Here is a 23,532-nt window from a genome sequence, read left to right as displayed (position 1 = left end):
TTTATAAATATTTATAACAGCGTAATATAGAGACTGTTTCCTTTTATAAAAGTACCAATAAACTTTTCCTTCTCTCCAAATGGTGGATTTTGTGTTGTCTGTTCAAGCCCCCCATTCCTGAAGGACTTGACTAAATAAATAGTACCAGCTGTGTTTGCAAATTTGTGTGTTCCACTGTCCCCTGTGACTTTCAGCCTCATAGATGGCAGCTTCCCAGGTGTTTTGTGCACCACAACCATGAAAGCTCTGTGAAAGATGATGAGAACAAACAAAGCCTTAGTAGGTCTAAAGTGACCATGAAGAGATTGTCACCTCTACCGGGAAACAACTTCTGCAATCTAAAAGCAACGGAAAACCACTGCTCTAGCCGTTCAGTCGTGCTAGGAAATATCTGTGATCCAAGATATTAGGGCAAAAGATACCCTAAATTACCATTACTGCTCACTTATTGCTGCTCATATGAAATATTCTAACCCCATTCCTAGGGCCACGCTCAGGGTCGCAGGCTGAATAAATTGCAGATATGATCCTCACAGTTCTTCCCTGCAGTGGTCCCCAGAGAGCTTCAAAATGGCAAGTGCCCATGGGTCAGACAGATTATGTCCTTGCAGTTCTTCCCCTCACCACAGACACTCTACGGAGCTCTGTCATAGTCAGTAGCATCATTTGCACCTGCTATGGTGCTAATACCAAGAGAAGCATCGGACTACCACCAGGTCCCACAGTACGGTGGCACTTTGTGGGCAAGAGGACGGTGGTCTTCAATGGAAGGGTGTTCAGGTAGGTGGGGAACTCTCCTCTCTTCTCCAAGATCCCTTTCTCCTCCCATTGCTAAATTTTAGGTCCATGGACTTCAAAGGGGGAAGAAGCACAGCAGGAAGGTGCAACAGAATTGAAGCACATGAGAAACCTAATAGATGCCAAGGTATCATAAAAACATCAGCTGGTATCATTTAGTCTCCCACACGCTTGAAATCTCAGCGCTGCCTTGGGACTGTTCAAACTCATTCACAGCAAGCTGTGCACAGTGACATAAGAAGAAATCATGCTGCAGAGCAACCGTGGCCCCAGAAACTATCTCTGCCACCTCCCTCTCTTTCCAAGAGCAGGACAAACATAAAGGTTTGTTAGTTGTTGTCTCTCCTTGCCCAGGAAGCTTGCTCTGCTGTGAACTGAAACTGCAACCGGATCTTAAAGCAAGGAAAAATTGCTGAGAAAGAAGAACCATTCAAAAATTGTTGCTTTATGGATCATGAGGTGTTATTAGAAATACTTTCTGAGATGGTTTTTTCCATGAAGTAACCCAAATAAAACACCAAGCATCTGCAAGGTACCTTAGCACAGCGCTGAAGGCAACAGTATGGATGATACTGGTAAAGGAAAATCAATGAAATCCAGACTGCCTGTTCCTGGTGTCCTGCTAAAAGCAGACATCTCTTAAAAAAGGCACTTGATCTCCATCTCTAGGCCAAATGAATTCTGGGAAATGTAACTGAAAAGTGAAGTGACTCTTTTTCTAGAAGTGTCTGTAAATGGCGACATTAAAGAACAGTACTTGAACAGCAGTGTGAATGGAGACTCTTGAACGATATCTCAAAAGGTTCAACTGAGCCTTGTTAATTTATTTACTAAATATAGAAAGCTTTACCATCTAACTCTTTAAGCCCACATTGCTACAAAAGGACCAGTAGAAAGCTGAGCTGCGTGGAAACTACTCCATGTACGTACACGTCTGAAACAGTTTTTTGTAAAGCTGTTTTTCATTTTTCAGGTAAAACCAGAGTCGGCAGAATCAGGTGCATTGGTCTTTTTACAGGTAACACGTGCCCGCAAAGTGAGGGGAGGAAAACCGCCGCAAAGACCGCATTTCTCATGACTCAGAACAAGCGCCAGGTAGACGTCACCCATCCGTGTTTCATCCCCGGTTCTTTTGCCTGGGTGGGCTTTTTTAGAGTTACGGTAGCTTGATGCCTTGATGTAACTTTCTACCTTCCCTCCAGCGATCCTCACGTTGCCTTTGGCCAGTGCTTTCTCCTCCCAGGGATGCTGAAGATGCAAGGACGAGGGGCAGCAGGGACTGAGCTGGCCACTTCGAGAGCCCCCAGCTATTCTTTCTATTGCTAGATTTTATCCCATTGCAAGCTGTGTAATTTTATGAACCGCTCTTCAGTAATAACCCTGTAACCCTGTTTGATAACAGCACCAGGCAGCAGCGGCGCCCAAAGGCCAGAACAAAAAGGCTTTTGCGCAGCGCTGATCAGCCCCTGCGCTTTCCCGTGGGAAGGGCTACGCTGTTGGCGGACTTGCCAGCACAAGCTCAAAGGTTATTAGTGCTTTAGGCATAACGAGGAAGCACTAAGTACCTTCTAGCACATGCCAAGCCTGCTGAGCATAACACAGGCTTGTGCGACCACCGGTTGGTTCTGCTCTCCTCCCTGCTGCGAGGGCTGTTGCCAGACTTTTTTCATCACCCACCATCCTGTCTTCATCCCTCAGCTTGATTTAACAGGGATTCGCCCTCTTTTTACATCTCTTACCCAATTCTGTGCTTTTTAGAAAATCACAGCCATTCAGAGAAAGTTCATGGCTAGGAGAGAAAGGGGTTCACATGAGACAAAAAAGACTTCTGCACCCTTTTCACCTGAACGCCCATGTTTTTATGAGTCATTTATGCTTACGAACGAAGCATGAAAAAAAGAGTAGGGTGCTGGTCACACACAGGTCTCAGACACTACAAGGAGGTGAAGATTATGAGACATATTTGGCTACTCGAAGAAATAAGGGAGCCCTTAAGTTTTTTTACCTGGAACTGTTGTTCTAACAGAGGAAGACAGGACATGAAGGGTCACGCCTGGTTCAGATTCCTGTTCCTGACAGTGACCAGCACCAGGCAACTGAAAGGATGGTCCCAACAACGGTAACACAGCACGTCTTTTTTTCCGAGCCTTGTGGCACTGTTTTAAATCCTAAAGCGTGATGATTCACACATCTTCCAAGCACGCTTGCACCTCCTTTTAATCTTTACTCCTTTAATTCTGTAAATCTTCATTAACCTACCACACGTGCTGTTCCAGTTTGCATCCTGTTAAATGCTTGATCTGGACGATATCTTACAGCAGTCTGAGTATTTTGCTTAGTTACCTGGGCGCTATGTGGTTTTGCTGAAGCAAGGGAAAGCTGCGCACTGCAGAGAGCAGGTTGAAAAAGACCACGAACCCATTTTCAAGGCAGCCACGTTTCCCAGCTCCTCCTTGAAAGTGGCAAGAATTACACAGAGCGTTGCAGGCGAGATCTCATCGGTGCTTGTACAATGGCATTAATGACTCCTTACCTTGACCAGAGACACCTTTCAGGATCAGGCTTGCCTTTCTAAACGCAGCAACACCAACTACCCATAGTAAGTCAGAGGCTAATATTATCCCAAGTTATTCTCGTCCTTTGCTGTTTTCAACAATTAGCTTCCAACTTGTAGTGGACATTTCGAATCATAGAATCACAGAACGTTAGGAGTTGGAAGGGACCTCTGGAGATCATCTAGTCCAACCCCCCTGCCAGAGCAGGGTCACCTAGAGCAAGTTGCACAGGAACGCGTCCAGGCGGGTTTTGAATGTCTCCAGAGTTGGAGACTCCACCACCTCCCTGGGCAGCCTGTGCCAGTGCTCTGCCACCCTCAAAGCAAAGAAGTTCCTCCTCATGTTTAGGTGGAACTTCCTATGCTCAAGTTTGTGCCGGTTACCTCTTGTCCTGTCCCTGGGCACCACTGGAAAGATCCTGGCCCCATCCTCCTGACACCCACCCTTTAAGTATTTATAAGTGTCGATAAGGTCCCCCCTCAGCTGTCTTTTTTCCAGACTGAAGAGACCCAAATCCCTCAGCCTTTCTTCATAGGAGAGGTGTTCCAGTCCCCTCATCATCTTCATATCCCTTTGCTGCACCTTGTCATTGGTATCAAAGTCACTGAGCTTGTGGTCTGCAGTAGCTCGTTTCATGCTATGTCTTTAATTTCTCTCCTCAAGTTCATCATTTCTTCCTCTGACCCATGGTAGTTATTCAGTATAATATTCTGACACAGTATAATATTCTGACCCACGTAGTTATTGATATTGCTTCCTCACTAACATTTCCACATTCCTATATTTTTATTCAAAGTCATTAGAAAAAAATCACCCCGTGAGGAACTTAATACTCCACATCACTGCTTGACCTTGGACATTACTACTTATTCATATGCCCATCAATTGCTTGCATACCTACTTCACCTTTTTTTTTTTTTCTAGTGACATTTATCTTTTCCAGTTGAGCTGATGGTTTCCATCGTGGCATTGTCAGGCATTCAATTAAAATTCACCTAGATCATATTCCATCATTTTTCCCTTGCCTAGACATCAGTTATTTCATCAAAGAACTATCAGCTTAGTCTAGCGTGAGCTACTTGTGGTAAAAATTAATTTAATTATATTCCAGGTTTCATTTACCTCTCTCTTGTCTGTAATTACATTCTCCTTCAGAATTTGTTCTAAAGCCCTGAATGTTATTAAGGTCAAACTAACAGTTCTGTAAGATTACTTCGTCTTCTGTTCTCAAATAAAAAATATTTTATTTCCTATTCTCTAGTCATACGGTTCCACACCCAGTTTGACAGATCTATTTGAAATACTTGCTTACGGATGTGTAATTTTAGATGTGCTCTCAGCATTCTGGGATAAAGATTAGTCATTTCCCCTGACAGCAGCATATTAAATTCTTTAATTCTTGGCTTTAAATGTGGTATTTTCCCTATCCTCATTCCCATTATCCATCCTCTTTTACCCTTGTGTTCAATACTGCTGTAAATTAAGTAATTCATTTTGGGGACGTAATTTAGACTATCTAATCTCTGTTCCATCCGCACACTGCAACAGTTCTGATACTCCTTTCCTTGCTCTCTATTTTGATATACACATATCTCAAGACGTTTTTGCTACTTGTTTTAACGTATTTTGCAAATTCTCAGCATTTCATATCCAAGATACAATGTTCTATATGATCTAACTTTCTTTCTACTCCTTACAGGCTCTCTTCCCAGAACCCATAACTCGTTCTGAGATGATTATTAATCTAATTGGGCCTAGAGACCCTCCTTGTAAATTTTGCCTGTTTGGGATGTAACTTCTAGGTAATTTTTACATCTCTGATTCAAACAAGCAAAGCTTTCCCCCCCTTCTTCCATTTTAAGTCATAGAATCGTAGAATGGTTTGGGTTGGAAGGGACATTAAAGATCATCTAGTTCCAGGCCCCTGGCCATGGGCAGGGACACCTCCCACCAGGCTCCATTTAAGGCTCTTGAGTATAGCTGACCTTATTAACTAATTTTGTGCTTCTTAAGTATAGCTGACCTTATTAAACTAATTTTGTGCTTCTTAAGTATAGCTGACCTTATTAAAACTAATTTTGTGCTTCTTAAGTATAACTGACCTTATTAAACTAATTTTGTGATTCCTGCCCTTCTGAAATAAAACCTTCTTCTTTTACCTCAACTTTTACTTTACTTTTAACTTCAGTAAATTCACTTTTCAATAGCTAGCTCTTCCGGAGTATATTTGTGACTTAGCAGTCAGGTCTACTGCGTGGTGCCTCTTCAGTTTAGCTGCGGCTTGATCAACCCACCAGGTGTCAGAGGGAAAGAACGCCACATCCCATCGCACCCCAAAATGGGCTCTGCCTGCACCTCAGGTGCGTTCCCCTTTGGTGACCCCTAACTGCCCGTTGATGATTTGTGCTTTTATCCTGGTATCCTCCTGTGCCCATATTCTCCAGGCCTCTGCTATTGCTCCCCCAGGGGCCCCACTGCCAGCTTGCGGTGTTCAGGTGGGGCATTCGTAGACTCGCAGAGGGCTCCCTGCATGCCAGGAAATCCCAGAGACGTTTGCAAGCGACGCCAGAGCTGTCTCAGCACAGGAGACCTGCCCCAACAGCGCTGGATTCCCCACGCACAAACAGACCATCCACACAGCAAGTTTGCCATAGCCGTGGATATTAGGGAAACGGCTCACACACTGCGCAGCTGATTTGTGCTCACACAGCTGCCATTTGCCTGGGATTACTATATATCCAAAAACCTCAGGCTCGTGGCCAAGGCCCTCACAAGAGGGACACATCTGGGGAAAATCTGACATATTTTACGTCCAGGCATGTGGGCTGGGGATCTGAGGCAGTCTCATGAAATACCAAAAGCTTGGATAGAGAATGCATCTGATCTAAATTCTGTACTTAAAAAAAAAAAAGGGGGTGGAAAAAAACCCCAACCCTCCTCCTATTGCAAATACAGGGCTGCGTCTGGAAAACATAAACCCAACAGAGAACTGTGGGAATAGCGCAAAGACCTTTAGAGGAAGGAAACTGTGATACTACCAGAGCACTCTGCCAAAGCGCATGCCTGACGACCGCGAGACATTTAGCAGACCTGCCAGGAGATGATGTTGGTGGAGTCAAAACTGAGGAACAAGTGTGCTACCACGCTGGGAACTTCAAACTCCTCCTCGTCTCTCCTGTCACCTTTTCCAAACCAAGCCCAGCCTGGCAAAGCACTGATTAAACACGACTTTATCAACGGAGGTCACAACTCCCCTACCTTTTGAAGTACCACTTTTTTTGGGAGCAGAATACCACTGGACTCCTCAGCAAAAGAACACATTAGCTTAGAAAGGAGGGGACTGAGTTTCCTCTCAATCTTGGCGATCTTCACAGTCACCTTTTCTTCTAATGTGCAGCTGAAAAAGCCTGCCGAGGCAGCTTTTGTTTTAAGCTTCCCCAGTTGAAAAGATAATTTTCAAGTATGCTTGGGTCTCTCAGATCTGACTACAGGCCATTACATGGGCAAGCTGACATGTTTCTAGCATTTCTTTCGGCACTATTTTCCTACAAAAGTATTCAAAAGGAGCGTACCTTTTCCTTATCACTTGAAATTCCGAGCATCCTGGCAATGGATCAGCCCAATCTGCTTTCACAGCCTCCCTGACATCTTGGCAGCCACTGCTGAAAATCCACCCTGTAGTTAAGGCCTTGTCTCCTGCTGCTAATTAGAGACTGGCATTTCATAAGGACAAAACATTCATTGCCCACTACTGAGTAATCCCTCAAATATTTATGTTCTGCTACTATTCCTAACAGAACCATCTATAACTGCAGCTCTCCTCACCTCTCCTTTCCCATGATCCCAATAAACTGTAGGGAATTGCCGTACAAATGTACAAGAGCCACTTGACTGAAAGAGCAAGAAAGATTTAATCCCGGTGTCGATTCAAAGACTTAAGACGACCAGTACTATACAGACCTAAGGAAAAAAAAAGGCTTGCAATTAACTTCAGAAGTTTCCAAAATTACCGATTTACATTTTAATGCATAGAGAAGCTGGTATCTGATATAACAAAGGTGAAATAAAAAGTGTAACTGTATTAGGGCAGGCTGTAAGATCACCTAGGCCAGTATCCTGTCTCCAACAATGTCAAGTGCAGATACACAGGCAAAGAATGCATTAGGGAACTGCAGAACACGCGTGACTGCTTATGCTTCCCCAGCCACCAGCACATGTGTTTGCACCAATTTCGTGTGTTTAACAAAGTCTTAATTAGGAGACTCTGGCTCATAGGTTTTTAATTGAAAAATGTTACTTCATTAACATCAGAGCTGTTTAGATAACTTGAATGGTTTCACCCTCGGATATTTTTCATGCTTAGACACTATTGCACCTGCTGCTTGCCCTATGTATGAGTTCACACAAGATGAATTTATTAACGATAACTTCAAGAAAGCCATCATAAAGACAGGTTTCTTAGGACGGGTCTAAATTGTAACTGCTCACAAATACATTAAAGAAGGTAAAGCATATTGCAAAGGAAGAGTCAAAAATCCCTACGGGAAGAGTATTACCCAAGAAGCGGCAAAGCATTTAACAAGTAAGTAGATGCTCCCATAAGATATTTACCTCATCATCAAGAACAAAATGTTAATTAAACTGCTTGAGGGTAGGCAAGAAAGGAAGAAAAGTCTTTTCAACTAAGGGAAACACACAAATCACTAGCGTGTTTTGAAATATCTGTCAGAAGTTACTGACTTAAGGAGGAAAATGTATTAGGTCCCCACTCATTTTCTAGCTGATGAAGGGGGCACATTTTCAACTTGGTTACTCTGGCTCCAAGAAGTATTAATGGAATGACTGGCAAAATTCAGGACACGGCAATTACAGAAAAGTTTAAGCTATTTAAAGCACCAACAGGAAAGTCTCCTGCTATGTAACTAGCCTTTCTGAAATAAACTGGCACTATCAGGGACAGGCAAATCAAGAATGAACTCCTGTCCCACCCTCTGCCATCAACTCTGTTGGTAGTTATAATTAAAACTTTTCTACCTTCTTTGACTGTGATCATCAATTCAGTGTTCAGGAGTGCTCTAGGAAGATGCATTTTACAAGAGGCTCAAGGAATCTGTGCAAAAGTCCGCATTCCCGTTTTTCCTTCCTGTGTACACAACTTATTTCCTTTACTATATTAAGAATGAATTATTTTATTTGTGAAAAAAAAAGAAATCTATGGACACTTTTAAAATAAAAGTCTTGTGTAGCTCCTCAAGGTACTGCTGTCATGTCTGTACTTTTTATTTGAAATTGACCCTTTTCAATTTCACAAACACAAACTTACTGTTTGGGTGATAATCATGCATAATGTCAATAATGGTTGGCTACTAAGGTTTTTTCCACTTGGCTGGCTTTCTCCAAAAAAACAAATTTACCGATTTTTTTTAAGTTTTACTTCTGAGTAACACTGAAACACTTCGCTTAAAAATACCTTTGTTTTGAACAAAGGCCGTTAATATAAAATTAAACTTGAAATAGAGCCATTTTGACCAAAGCTTGTTTTTACGTTATTGAGTAATCTTAAATTTCCCAGGATTCTCTATTATGAAGATTTCATCTTTGCTGGAAAATGCCGAGTTGCAAGACTTTGCCCAGATACACATGTACATTTATGAACTGCCTCATACGGGGAAAGAGGAGCCATAAGGAAGCAGCTTTCCTCTGTATCTGTAAAGAAGTGAAAGGAAGCCAACTGATAAATACGTAACAAGTTTAGCCTACTGATGCAGAAGTTCAGTATAAAACTCCAGTTTAAATTTGCCAACCCAACGTACGGGTGTCCAGTCCTTCACATTATGTGACGTGTTAAGAGGTTGAAAGACCAGCCTTTGCTGGCACCAGTTACTAGCATCCATCTTTATATTTACACATCAGGAAAGCTGCTTTCTTCTCTGTGGCCTGGTTTTCAGACACAGCAGCAGCTGGTTTCACAGTTATTTGCCAGATAAAGACGCCGCGCTGCAGGTAAAAAGCCTTAGGTTAATTTCCAAGTCCTGGAGAACACTACCTTAGAAGCCTACCTCTGGCCACCACAGGCCTGAACGCTCCCACTTCATCCTTACATTTTAGCGGCATTGGTATTGGACGAGCAGCACAGAGAAAGGAAGCAGAACCCCATTCTGTGTTCAGGTAGGAATCAAAGAGAACTTTCCTACGGAATGAGTCACGGGAATGAAAGAGGCAAAGCACAGTCACCTGAGTCAGCCCAAATAATTCTGCTGCCGTTTTTCAGTAGGGCCGCAGTTAAGTACAGGTACCCACCTGTTGAAGGAAACAACAGCAACCTCTTTTTCCTCCTCAAAACTCAAGTCTCTGCTTCAAGATAAAGAAGCCAAGTAGTTTGAAGCACACAGGACAGAGCATTTTTAAAAATTACAAAGAATGAAAACTTCAGTCAAACAGTTAATTTTGTGCAGTCGCAAGCCATTTAAGTATGTCCTTAACATTTTAAGATCAGTGGTTCTTCCAGGTAAGAGTCAGGATAGCACTGATCCATTAGTCCTTAAAAGGGCTCTTTTTCACCGTAAAAGAACAGCGTGGGGTATTTCAGAAAAAAAAAAAAAAAAAGGAAGCTATATGATCTGAGCAAACCTTTGTAGAGTAATATTAACGAAGATTTTTCCCTCAAAAGAAAAAACAGATGAAATGGAGTTCTATTCAGGAGCCTTTAATTTTTTTAAAATTCTTTGTTTAAACAGGCTTAAAATATGCAAAAAAAAGAAAAAGTGTATGGATATCATAAATAACATAAATCAAGTAAGCTTACACATTAACACTACAAACACCCCAGTGGGGAAAGAATGCAGTAAGAGCAGCAACTATAAGCAATCATCAGGCAATCAAACCCGCCTAATTGTAGGCAAAAATACTCATCCATCAAGTGTACGACTGCAATTGACAACAGGATTCTAGTTGGGTACAGCTCACCCTATCGATAAGGTTCCTTTACAGAAGAGAGACCATTATTTCAACTATGTGCACATGAGGTTCCTCATCCTGCTTACAGTTAAAAATAAATACTTTATGTTTGTGTACAGTGCTCTTCAAGAGAGGTCTCAACAACACTAACAATTTCTTACAAAACACTCCTGCGAGGTAGGTTTATCATCATCCCCATTTTACAAATGGAAAAGAGATTTGCCCAGCATCCCACAGCTATTTAGTATCAGAGCCAGGAACGCGTCCCCTGACTCTGTACCAAATCTTTTCCACTAGGCAAGGCTCCTTTTTAGGTTATACTATTGCATTCAAAAAAGTTATTTTAAAACAACATATATGTTTAAGATTACAATATAGCATTTTGTAATAAAACAAGAATACAGTATAGCTCATCTTTGAGGTACCGTTCCTCTCCCCTCCTCAACTCTTTTACCTGGATATAACCAAAATAATTATGGGATAATGAAAAGAAGTTTTTAAAAATATGCACTCTAGGAGCAGATATGCAAGTGACTGGAAATATTACGTTTGTGTTCATAAAGAACATTTGTGTTATTTCTTTAGCGCCAACTTTTATCTGGCACTAGGGCCATGCAAATTGTGTTAAGACAGTAAGTGGTTGCATGTCTTCAGTTTTGCAGTTCGGTGTCAATAACTCCAGTCAATCTCAGTAATTACTACAGATACCCTTCCCAAGCTTAGTATAATGATCATCTAAACCCACTTCCCCTATAAAGACTCTTAAAAGACTTTTGGAGCTACACATTCAGCTCCCACATCCACTAAGTGAGAGTCTTGATTAAGACAAACACATGTGATTTCAGGTTTTAACAAATTTCCATTTTCAAGTTTTATAATGAAGTGACTAACTCCTGTATTGGGACTGACAGAAGACAGCTGAGACTTTGTTAAATTTGTTGGTAAAGTACAGTTCAGATCTGAAACAAAATAACCAATCCAGTTCCTCATGTAGGCTCCATGACTCACCACTAATATATTGGCATCTAATATTTTAGAAGCTCCACCGTTATCAGAGCTAAGTTCTGCTTCACTGCAGTGGTTTGTCCAAGGGAAAACGAACTGTTCTGCAGATGTTCCTGAGCTTCTGCTTGCCGCACCGTGCATGTCTTGTTCTTTCTGTTCCAATTCAACAGCTAGCTGACACAGAAATTCAAAAAACTCCTTTGCACGTTCTCTTACCTAAAGAGAAAGGTCAGAAGAGTACATTGTGAAGAATGCGTGAGCCTTTGGCTTTCAGAAATCTGAGATATTAACTACTTCAGTTAAGAGACGAACATTTATCCACAGATAAGTCTCAGAAATCAACGGTTAAACTACCAAGTGCTGCACTAACTCCTCTGCCCTCCAAAGCCAAGGTTGAGAATAACTGCCATCATTCTTCTGCAAAACAGAGCTTCACGAGGAGTCAATCTCTGAATCGGTATTTTAGTTCTAAAGAGATTCCCTACTTGACAGCCACTGCAATCAGGTCAAGTAGTGTTTTTAGCTTGGAAAGTAACTATCTTTGGCTGGACTAAGCTCTCAATAGGACGTTCCTAAGTACGCAGTAGCTGCATCTGCACTGATGAAACAGCCTAGAAACTAAAGCACAAATAAATAAATACCATACTTCATCCAGTGTTTCTCCTCCAGAAGGCGTGAATGACGGACACTGCTCTCCAGCAGCCTTTGCCATAGCCTTGAGGTCAGTCAAAGGCCTTCCTTCTGCAACACCGTATTTCTATAAGAGGCAAGTTACAAAGAGTGGGTTTAGCAAGATATATCAAGTCTCCAGTACTGCTTCCAATGCAAACATCTCTTAACAGCTTTGTTTTCTTGGATTCTCAAGCGTAACGTGCAGCCTTAACTACCTTTTGCTTTTTATCCCAATACTGGGGGAGGAGATATCTTGATATCTGCCATTTAAGTTAAAAGCATGTGTGTGTGTATATATATATACACACACACACGCACATATATATATATGCTGGGTAGAGAAATAAATTAAGAGCAGCACCTCATTTAAAGTATTAACATTCAAAATGTTACCTTCAGCCTGATATTTGCCTTGAGATTTTTTTCTACATTATGACACTCATTATCAGCATACAAAATTCAAGTGTCTTTGTAACCGGGGTTACATTGCAAACACCTCTGTATGCAGCTCTTCACACAAGGATAAACTACATTTATTTTTCACTTGCAGAAAGACTACAGGGAATTATCTTTCACAAGTGAGAAACAAGTACTTTCTCTACAGAACTCCGAAATCTCCACAACAGAGGAGTCCATTTTAAAAATCAGAATTTTTGAAAAAGACAAAAAAATAGTCCACCTGTTAAAAATAAACTATAAGGCCTCCCCCTATTTCTTCAGGACATACATTACTGTTGTGGAAAGTGTTTTCAGAAAACAAAGAAAGCAAAAAAGATCTCGAAAACATATGCTAATAGACGCAGAGAACATGCAATTACCTATCTTCAATTACATGCTTATTCCTGAGACCTGGGCAAGGCCCACCGAGAAACAGTAGTAAGAACCCATATATATCAGCTAGTTATTCTGGATCACTAGAAGTTCCATTACAAAACATAATATTTATCATCTGTAATGTATCTTACAAGGTAGGTATACTTGGATGTGCATTACCATTTTTGACCTTGAAGATCTAACAACAACCTAAGAACTCTAATAATGGTAAAACAGATTAATACTTCTCCCTCTGAAGACTAATACTCCACTACCACTAACAGATGAAAAATATATTCAAGCGGAAAGCTTTGGTCTTCCCTTGGCATGTCCAAAGACAGTGAAAATGCTGCAGTTACCATGAGCACTTTGAGAAAGTAAGAGCTAATGCTATACTGTCAAAACACTCAGTTACACACATTGCAGAAATCCAGATGTTGATGACTAGGATACAGACACATACTCATTAGTAAGTTTTTTTTTTTACTTCTATGTCACTATCCACTTGCTGTGGATATGCAATTAGCTGCCATAATAATTAATTAACCACAGTCTTCAGAATTTAAATGTACTGAAACACATTTATTTCAGCCTCTCAATCCCTTTCTCTAAAGCAAAAGATTGGCTATTTAGGAACAGTAAGAAAGACATGAAGAAATAAATGCTCTGAAGCTGCTGAAAATTAAATCCTAATCTTAAATATTTTTCCAGACTTCTCTCACAAAAGCAAGGCATGAGAGAATAAAACTTTCTTAACAGGGTCAATGACATATGTTCTTTTAAAGGACTCTGCTTCTTTTCATGTAATTCAAACTTAACTCCAGTTATCCAGAGTAGTGACTTACAACCTGTGGACTGCAGACACTGTACTGGCATTTCTATACATCCATACAAATGCCATGAAAGGGGAAAAAGATATAAGGGAGACTTGAGAGTATTCTTTCTAAAATTCTGTATCACGACCCATAACATCTTCAAAAACGTCAGGTAGTAAAGCAACTAAAGAAACTGGGAGGCATTTAATTTGATGGTTTCAAGGGAAGAACTGGAATTTCTCGCAGAAAAACGCAATCCAAACAGGAAATGCTACAATCATGTTCTGCTCCTTAAACACTTATTTGCCTGCTGGCAATATGCCATTCCACTTTTGGTTTTGTAGCATTTCCTTATTTAAAATTCAGCTGAGAGTCTCAGTGGTAGCATCTGAAGGTAGATTCATATTAGCAGAAACAGCCAGCATCCAAGTTTATTCTGATCAAGACATACTTAAGAACAGATAGGAGGTACAATTATACTTGTTGTCAGGCAGAGAGGCTAATCACGAAAGCAGATTGTTCCATCAGCAGCAAAAAGCCTTCCAGTAGTCTTTGTGCAAATGAAAAGGTATAAACAGCTAAAAAGCCAACATTGAGTGGTGCCATCAGGCTAGAGAAGGTAGGCAGAGGAAGTACCTTTAACACGTTACAGATGGGGTTAGAAAACAGAGATAAGCTTTTTATTACATTTAAGATAATTCCCTCCATGTGTAAATCTTAGCTCACTTAAATCATCAGAGCATCACGGTTACAGCACTAATCACTAAATTTTGGCTTTGCTTCACAATTCTGCAAACAATTTATAGTACCTGGTACGAAGAGTTCAGTTTTCAGTGATTAAAAATACATCAAATAGCGCTCTCCACTGTCAAATCTACCATTTAATAAGCCAAGATATCCATCAGCAGTAAGTTACATTTTCAAATTGTTCAGTGTTCAATATTAAAACAAACTCTTTCAGCACTTACTCTCTCTCGAAGTCTTGCATCACACTTGATTTCCAAACCTTTGCAAAACTTATTTTTTCCTAGAATTGTGGCAGCAGTCTAAAAAGTGAATATACAGTCACATCAATGAGCTGTTTTCTCATGGGATAGCTAGACCATCTTACAACACCACAGCCAGTGTGAATCACATTAGTAGCACCCAACTGCCCAAACAAAGAAGATAAAGTCTTTCAGCTGGTAGTGTCTATCAGAATTGGATATACGGCCTTTGCCAGGCCATAAAAGGCAGAAAAGCTGCAATCTTCTCAAAGTTCTTTCACAATTCAAATTTTAGAACAGTTGAAGACACTTAGCACCGATGAAAGGTGGGCAGCAAGTAGCAAAGCAGCAGCAGGATTTACCAGAATAAAAGTAACATCTTCTTGAGTATACCACCACTCCCAACGCGATCATGCCGATGTATTCTTTACATGTAGTACATGGGTCAGACTCACAAGCAGTACGTACCTAAAAACTGATCAGTTAATTCGACTATGAAAACACGGCATCTAACAAATGAAATTACTTTCTGGCAAGTAGCTACCTAATGCACCTCAGAAATCAAATATTCTTGAAGCAGTTAAGAGGCAGGAGGGTGTTTGCTTGCACCATACTGAAGTGTCAGCCTCGATGCTCTAAGGGAGAAATGCACTGGATGATACACGTGCAAGGCAGGGGGGAAATCTAGCTTATTGTATTCACCTGCCTTTTGATAGCATGGCCAAAAGACAGAGAAAACCCAAAGGGTTTCCTGCCCAGCTAGTACAATTCTCTTTGCACACACCCTTTTTTTCCTCTTATCCTGTTCAGGTTTGAATGTTCAGCTGTCAGCCACAGGCGGTAGCCAGGACCCACTGGAGTCCTGGTTCCAGTAACCAGTACACACTGTGACTACAGCTGAGGCAGGAGACACTGCACGGAAAACTAAACTTTACCACTAACAGTTTCTCTAAAATCCATTTTTTTCATCTTTTGCAAGGGAACTTGTACATTCCTCTCATACTTGAGCTATGAAGTTGACAGTATAGTAAAGGATACTTCTTCATAAGATTTGCAGCTGCCAAAAAAGGGAGTTCCAAGCAAATGGAAACTGCAGCTTTACACCTTTGGAAAAGCTTCCACAAAGTCTGGATACCTTGTCAAACAAATGGCAAAACATACTTCCTTTATGTAAAGGACAAATGCAGGTCTGTCTTCTACATTACAAGTGTGCAAATGCTTCTCATGGAAAAGGCTGGCTCTCATATAAGGAAAAAAAATTACCAACCTCACTCTCAAGTGTCTGAGCGTTCAAAAACAATTCCCCTAAGGCGGGCAGGGAGCACAGTCAGTCTTATAAACATTATAAAGCACTATTGTTTTTAAAGGTAATCACTGCCATCCACACACTTAAAGGAAGTGACTTGTCAGGCAGTTACTATGCATTTAAAAAATATATAATTATTGCACTCCTCCCTCCCTCTCCAGTTTGTTTTCTGCTTAAGTATTGCTGCTAAAATAGTTTATGGAAATGTGCTGCAAGACTGATGAGCAATGTTGATGATTTATGCTTTAAGAGAAAAAGGGAATTTATGCCAGATTTTGTTGATCTGGTTTACAGCAAGGCTTCACAGACAACAGAACAAAAAGCAAGCAACCACCAGGGCTATCAAGAATCGCTTAGTAGTTTCAATTACATGCAGTCTACATATCTCCTGAAATCAGAGCATCAGTAACAGAAGAGAAAATTAAGAACAGGGCTTTCACAGGAGACATGACCTTCCTAGAACAGCTGATCCATGCCCCTACTTTTAAAAGTTCCGTTTCCCTAATTTTTTGAGTATTTTGTAATCTTGCACACAAAATCACATGTAAGTCTACTCAGTAATTAACATTTTTCCTCTTTAATTAACCTATTAAAATAGTGCATCAAGGTGAGAGGTATGATATTACTTTCCTGCCAAAATCCAGCCTCTCTGCACATTTAATGATTCTTCTACTGACTTCACAGCACAATTTGACCCTGCCTACATGATCTGCATTCCCAAAAAAAACACAGCATACTGCCACAATGTGTAAGAGAGTACAAGAACATCACAGCCAATTTGTTTTATTTCTTCAAAGAAAAATTGACCTCAGTCTGTGTTACCTCTAAGTCCCAATTACTCCTTTAACAAGAACCTATGGGCATTTAAAATAATGGCAAAACCGTCAGAACAATATTGCATGACACCCTGCAAAGCAAGCTGGCCTTCATTGCTTTCTAACTGAGCTGTTTTCATTGAAATTTCCTTACTCACAGAGACCTTGAATTCTACACAACTTAAACTGCAGTTCTAAGTCCATCAAAATAGCTTTTGGCTCTCCGCCACTGTATTATTTTTGCATCATCAATAGCAAATAAATGCCAAATTATAAAGCTAATATTCACATTCAGTTGCCTCAAGAAACACTTGCCTGCTTTGCTCGAAGAAGGTCACTTGAAAAGACGTGAGTAAACTTCACATTACTGAGAAATAAACCAGCAGCATCTGCTTGTCTGAAACCAGTTGCTGAGAGTGGCTCATCTACTCCTTGACCTACAAAATAAAAACCCATCAACATTAAGACATGCAAATTTTAGACCATTTAGCAGCTGAACAAGCATGGCAGCAATAAAGAACCTGCTCAGTCATAATAAAATTCTTCTCCTTCAGTAAAACCAACCCTTAGTAAACGGTACTGTTCCTCCGATCTTCCCTAAACTCAGTCACACAGATTGTGTGAAAAAAAGGGAGTACAGGCTAGGAAGACAGAAGGATCATTATCGATTATATTTATACCAATGTATACATATGACAAATTTAAACATAAAACAGAGGCCTACATTTTCTAAATGTGAGCAGTCATTCCAAATCACTTGTCCCTTTTCGATTGCTCACTGGTAGGCTTCCTGCAAGAGGAATCTCACAACTGAAACTCTATAAACGTATTTATTGATTGTAAATAAGAAAAAAGACAATACAACTAAGATACTGTTGTTGATACTAAAAAACATGTATGGGAAAAACATGCATATCGGGAGAGTCGAGTCCTGACAAATATAAAATGCCTGCTCCTCCCCATTCCCTAATGTTGACAATGCCTTGAAGAAATGAGGCAACAAGAAGGGATTCTGTGTAATGTGGAAAGCAGCACACGCTCTTTGCCAAAGACACGGTTTCACAAGAATTTTACAGTTGATGTAAACACAATCTGTTGTGGTCTTTTCCTCCCCCCTACTCCACCTTGCACATTGACGCTAATGCTCATGCAGCTGCATAGCGAGCACGTTGATGGAACAAACCTAGCTGAAAGGCAGCAACCCTTCCAAAAATTGTTTTCAGACAGAGTAGCCTGTGAAACTAACTGGCCACAGAGCTATAGGACAGCACTGGTGAACCAGCACTTTGGTAACCCAACTCAAATGAAATAGGTGTGCTCCTGTCACAGCTCCAACAGTCTGTAGGAGAACCAAGAACTGTGGCAGAGGGACAAACCTGTAACAAATTGCTATGTCCCCACCTGTATCGCCCATTTTCCTTTTGTAGGAAGTCAAAGCAGAGAGCGTGCAATTCTTATCAGTCCCAGAACAAGGACAAAAAACAATTTTCACCAAGCAAATACACAATCATTATATGCTTCCAATAGCAAAAGACAGAAAAAATGTGCAGAATTTGAGTTCTAAGCACCTTGACTACAGTTCAGCCATGTGAGACTTCAGACCCCACCATACTCGTATAGGTCTTACACCTTTCCAAACACAAGGCAATAGTCACTTTCTGCACTGGAGAGGGGAGAGGAATGTACTACATGTCATTTGACACAGAGGGCAAGGAATTCCAAAGACATCATTGGTACTTTTAAGAACATAAAGCAGGGGAATATTCTTTATTCGCTTTATTATGAACACAAAGCCATGTTGCAAGAACTGTAAATTGCAATGTCAAAACAGAGGCAGGAAAATCTGGAAGCACAATTCTTCATCACAGCACATAGCACTGTATGCAATTTATTCACTCCGAGTACAACCCCACTAGGCTCCTTGTAGCAGTGAGCCTCATTTTCAGTTCTAGGTGTACAGGTTAGCAGTCACTAAAGGGAAGTCTGGTTTTATATGTTTTGTCTAAAGGCTGCATCCCTAGAAAGAGCTGGGATTAAACATTCAAGAATTTAAATAATCTTTACTTTTCATTCTTCCTTGCTCTACTGTACGCTTTTTTTGCAAGTGACAGATTACCTTCTTAAGGCAATAGCATCCTTTACAACATGACTTTTATTCATCCTTCTGCAGCTCCTTACCAACTGCATCGTACAAACATGCATGCAGCTGGTCCTTCACCTGAGCTGCAGCTCCCACTTCTCATCTGAGTCCCAGAAGCCCTTTTCCCAGGCTTCATACTACTGAGATTTAACACAGTGCTATAGGACACTCTGGCATCCTTAATAACAGGTGTTGCTATCGCTTTATCTGATTACAGGTAATTTTTTTCCCCTGTTCAGAAAAAGGAACTCTTCTAATACTCCTGTTGATACCAGAAATCCATCACTATTTGTTGATATTCTGTGGAGACTGACTTAGAATCTTCATAGTTCTCTAAAGCTATCAAGGTAACATCTTGGCTTACAAATAAAGTCTCTGAAGGTTTACAATATTATTCAGTAATAATACCTAACATTCCGTTGAGCAGGGAAGAATAATTTTCCATCTCTAACAAACTAATAGGATAACTGATACTAACCTTGCAGTATCTTGTCTTTGTTGTATCTTGTTTCTCCACTGAAAGAGATTATAAACAAAAAAATTTCTTGACTCACAATAGTTTTAGTGAATGTTAAGAAACATTATTATATTAGATACCAACAGAAGACATCAGAGTCTAAATATAAAAAATGAGATACAGTTCAGCACAGCCTCTTTTCAAAAAGATGTATTTGAAGACTTTATAATAAACCAAAACCAATTTCAATGAGTCAAACCCAATCATGCAGCCAATATTTATTAAGACAAACCTATATGGAATAAAAGGAAGGGAAATAATTTCTTAAATTCATCGTAAATGCATTATAATTCATCTATTACAACAACGCCTCCATGCTGGAGACAGGGAAGACACAGGAAGACTCTGGAGTCCTCTTACGAAAAGCACATGCTAGCCAACTGGACCTATGTGCTTTAAAGGGAAGCCAGTTCAAGAGATTATCAAAGATATCAGCAGAGCAGGCTGCACACCTTGAAGTAACGCAGCACTAAAAAGGGAGAGCTGTAGAAAAGCTTACTAGAATGAACATCACCTTCTTCAGGAATTAAAATGTCCTATCTTGAAAACTATAACTGATGGTATTTCAAGAGAAGAGCAACTGAAACCATACGCAGATTTATTCAGGAGGGAAAATCTAACAACTAAACTTGACATGAACAAAGTTAAGTGTGGTGACTTTGTTGAGACTCTTCATCTGACTAAAACGTCCCGTGCTTAGACACTAAGGCCAAGTGCACTGGTTAGTTTTTATAGAGAGTGCTATCAACACTGCTGGGTGGGCATCCTCAAGATGAGCCCCAAACAGGTAACTGAACACAGATGGTCAGGACTTTTAAGAGAAAACACTGTATTTTAGTACACTTTAAAGTCTTTCCTGTAGAGGGTGCAACAATTTAATTCTCCAAGTTCTACCCACTTCCTGACAGCTACTTCCAGCCTCTTGAGGAAAATGCAGCAGGCTGGATGAATCCCATCCTGCTGGTCATCAGTTGGAGGTGGGGGAAGAGCAGAATGTGCAAGTCGTGCTAAGGTAGCCCAGCACATGTAAGCACAGTCTAATGGATGAACTCCCATCCATTAGCTGGTGAATGAACTGGGATCTTCCTGAGTGCCTGCAAGAGTCCCACCTGAAGATTTCAAGTTCAACAAATTGTTTCAGGCTCATGCATTTTCTAGCTGATGTAAAAGTAAGGCTGCACCTAGAGCACCAAGTCAGCAGATCCAGGTCTTTAAGGGAAGTCAAGAGTAACTCTTAACAGAAAAATCAGGAAAAAGAAATAAGTCATTGCTCCAGTTGCACTGATTAGTATTAAACTGAATTATGCTAAAGAGGAAAAAAAAGTTTAGCTTTCATAAAAAATAAACAGCTACTGTCAATCACAGGAAGCTGGATCTATGTAGTCTAGTTAACAACAAATCTTTGTCAACATCCACTGCAGCCTGGGAGAAAAACTCACCTTAGCAATTTTAACCAAGCCACAAACGCCAGTTCTTTAACATTACACAGTAGAAATGTTAGACCACCGATCTTAAACAAGCTCTTCGCCCCACCACAGAGCTTCTGCCAGCAGAAAGGTCTTACGACCGAAGAGTTCACAAACCGTGCTTGCTAATGCGGCGTATAACCCCGTACATCCACCAACACCCAACTATACCGATACGGCTTGACTTGACCGAACAGTCAACCACAACAGGCTCACCCGCCTCGCCAGGCCCGCCAACACCAGCGGCGGTAATCAGACAGCCTCCCCTCACACCGCCCCCCGCCCCGGGCCAGGAGCCCCCCTGCCCGCCTCCCTCCGGGGACAGCCCGCCATCACCCTCTACCATCCCGCGCCGGCTCCCTCACGGCGAACTGCCGTCCCCCCGCCCCGCGCCAACCGCGCCTGACCCTGACTGACTGACAGGAGGCCGTTAGCCCTGAGGGAGCCGCGCGCACCTAACGGACCGCCCCACCGCGGGGGGGGGGAATTCCGCTGACGTCACGGCCCGGCCCGGCCCGGCACTGGCCGCGGGCGGGGGGGAGAGGAAAGACAGGGGAAGGCTCGGTACGGGCGGGGGCGCGGAGGGGGGTAGCGCCACGGTACTCACTGCCGGACGACGGTCAGCCCGAAGCGAACCATGGCGCGGACGCACAAGTGCGTGCAAGGCCCGGCCCGGTCCGGTCCGGTCTGGCCTCACCCCGCCGCTGCCGGCGCCTCCTGCCCGCACTGCGGCGCCCGGCCGCCCCGCGCCCGCCTGTGACGTCACGGCCCCGCCCCGTCGCGGCGGAGGGAGGAGGAGGAGGAGGCGATGGAGGCGGCGGGGGATGGGACGGGTGGCGGCGGCAGCGCGTGTCCTCGGGGCCAGCCCCGGGGTCCGCCCCGTCCCGTTCCCGTCTCCCCCGCGGCTGCCGGGGAAGCGCCGTGCCAAAGGGGTCCCGGGGCCGTCGGGTGACAAAACTCCCGCTCGGGGGAGCGTCGCTGGGGTGGATTGGCGGGAAGTTCCCCTCAGCGCTAAAGGGTCCGGGGTGGTATCACCCACCCCCCCCTCAAAAAAAAGTTGTTTGTTCAATGCAGCCGCAAAATCCCGCTTTCTGCAGGGAGTTTCTCAAAAACTTCGTTGCATCCCCTGCGAGGGCTCACTGGGACGCTGCGTCGGCGCTCGGGAGCAGGATGGCTTGCCCGCATTCCTCAAGGATGTGGCCTTTTCCTGCATTCGCTGTCTTCGTATTTGCCAGAGATGGGAGGGGAGAGAATCACAGAATCATAGAATGGTTAGAGTTGGAAGGGACCATCTAGTTCCAGGACGCCTCCCACTAGACCAGGCTGCTCAAAGCCCCATCCAGCCTGGCCTTGAACACTTCCAGGGATGGGGCATCCACAACCTCCCTGGGCAACCTGTTCCAGTGTCTCACCACCCTCACAGTAAAGAATTTCTTCCTGATATCTAAAACTAGCCTTTCCAGCTTAAAACTATTACCCCTCATCCTATCACTACACTCCCTGATAAAGAGTCCCTCCCATCCTTCCTGTAGGCCCCCTTTAGGTACTGGAAGGCTGCTGTAAGATCTCCCTGGAGCCTTCTCTTCTCCAGGCTGAACAACCCCAACTCTCTCAGCCTGTCCTCATAGCAGAGGCGCTCCAGCCCTCAGATCGTCTTCGTGTCCTTCCTCTGGATCCACTCCAACAGGCCCATCCATTTAGGCACAAGTTCAGTCTGCGTTTGGTAGAAGGAAGGGTGGGGGGGGTCACACTGTAGGTCTCCGTGGCTGCAGGTGTTCGCAGTGCACCAACCAGCCTTTAAAAACTGCCTATTTACAATATTCATTTTTAAACATTAAAGGGGAGGTATGTCCAGCCTGAAGCATTTTTTAAGGTCTCAAGGCACATGTTCTTACTTTGCAGTTATAATCAGATGGCTTTCACCTTAAAACTCTAGTTTTCACATAATCTCATGATTCTGGGACCACCAGAATGTGGTAAGTTTACCACATTGCAGAAGACGTAATACTTGATGATGTTCAGTCTTGTTATGTCACAGCACCACAGAATCACAGAACATTAGGAATTGGAAGGGACCTCTGGAGATCATCTAGTCCAACCCCCCTGCCAGAGCAGGGTCACCTAGAGCAGGTTGCACAGGAACATGTCCAGGCGGGTTTTGAATGTCTCCAGAGTTGGAGACTCCACCACCTCCCTGGGCAGCCTGTGCCAGTGCTCTGCCACCCTCAAAGTGAAGAAGTTCCTCCTCATGTTTGGATGGAACTTCCTATGTCCAAATTTGTGCCCCTTACCTCTTCTCCTGTCACTGGGCACCACTGAGGAGAGCCTCACCCCATCCTCCTGACAGCTGTCCTTTAGATATTTATAAGCATTGATGAGGTGCCCTCTCAGTCTTCTCTTCTCCAGGCTAAACAGACACAGGTCTCTCAGCCTTTCCTCATAAGAGAGGTGCTCCATTCCCTTGATCGTCTTTGTAGCCCTCCACTGGACTCTTTCCAGTAGTTCCCTGTCTTTCTTGAACTGGGGGGCCCAGAACTGGACACAGTACTCCAGAAGTGGCCTCACCAGGACAGAGTAGGGGGGGAGGATGGCATCCCTCGACCTGCCGGCCACGCTTTTTAATGCATTCCAGGAAACCATTGCCCTTCTTGGTCACAAGGGCACATTGCTGCCTCATGGTCAACTTG

General features: G+C 42.6%; 1 protein-coding gene across 3 annotated transcripts; it reads right to left on the bottom strand.

Annotated features, from left to right (window-relative positions):
* Positions 1-10,038: 10,038 nt before the first annotated feature.
* TIGAR (TP53 induced glycolysis regulatory phosphatase) lies at positions 10,039-21,612 on the bottom strand. Of its 3 annotated transcripts, XM_063356020.1 has the most exons (7): positions 21,182-21,221; positions 20,819-20,852; positions 19,341-19,378; positions 17,038-17,159; positions 14,584-14,661; positions 11,962-12,072; positions 10,039-11,531 (listed from the first exon to the last, which is right to left on the bottom strand). In XM_063356020.1, the coding sequence occupies exons 1-7, from the start codon at positions 21,189-21,191 to the stop codon at positions 11,073-11,075; spliced, it is 852 nt and encodes a 283-aa protein (XP_063212090.1). In that variant the 5' UTR covers positions 21,192-21,221; the 3' UTR covers positions 10,039-11,072. The 3 variants fall into 3 exon arrangements, with proteins under 3 accessions (XP_063212090.1, XP_063212100.1, XP_063212108.1); XM_063356030.1 differs by lacking the exons at positions 20,819-20,852; positions 21,182-21,221 and adding an exon at positions 21,453-21,612; XM_063356038.1 differs by lacking the exon at positions 14,584-14,661.
* Between the last annotated feature and the right edge of the window lie 1,920 nt (positions 21,613-23,532).

The sequence above is a fragment of the Chroicocephalus ridibundus genome, chromosome 1, assembly GCF_963924245.1.
Source record: "Chroicocephalus ridibundus chromosome 1, bChrRid1.1, whole genome shotgun sequence".
NCBI lineage: Eukaryota > Metazoa > Chordata > Aves > Charadriiformes > Laridae > Chroicocephalus > Chroicocephalus ridibundus.
The sequence above is the reverse complement of the archived record's forward strand: the minus strand, read 5'-3'. Positions and strand labels throughout refer to the sequence as shown.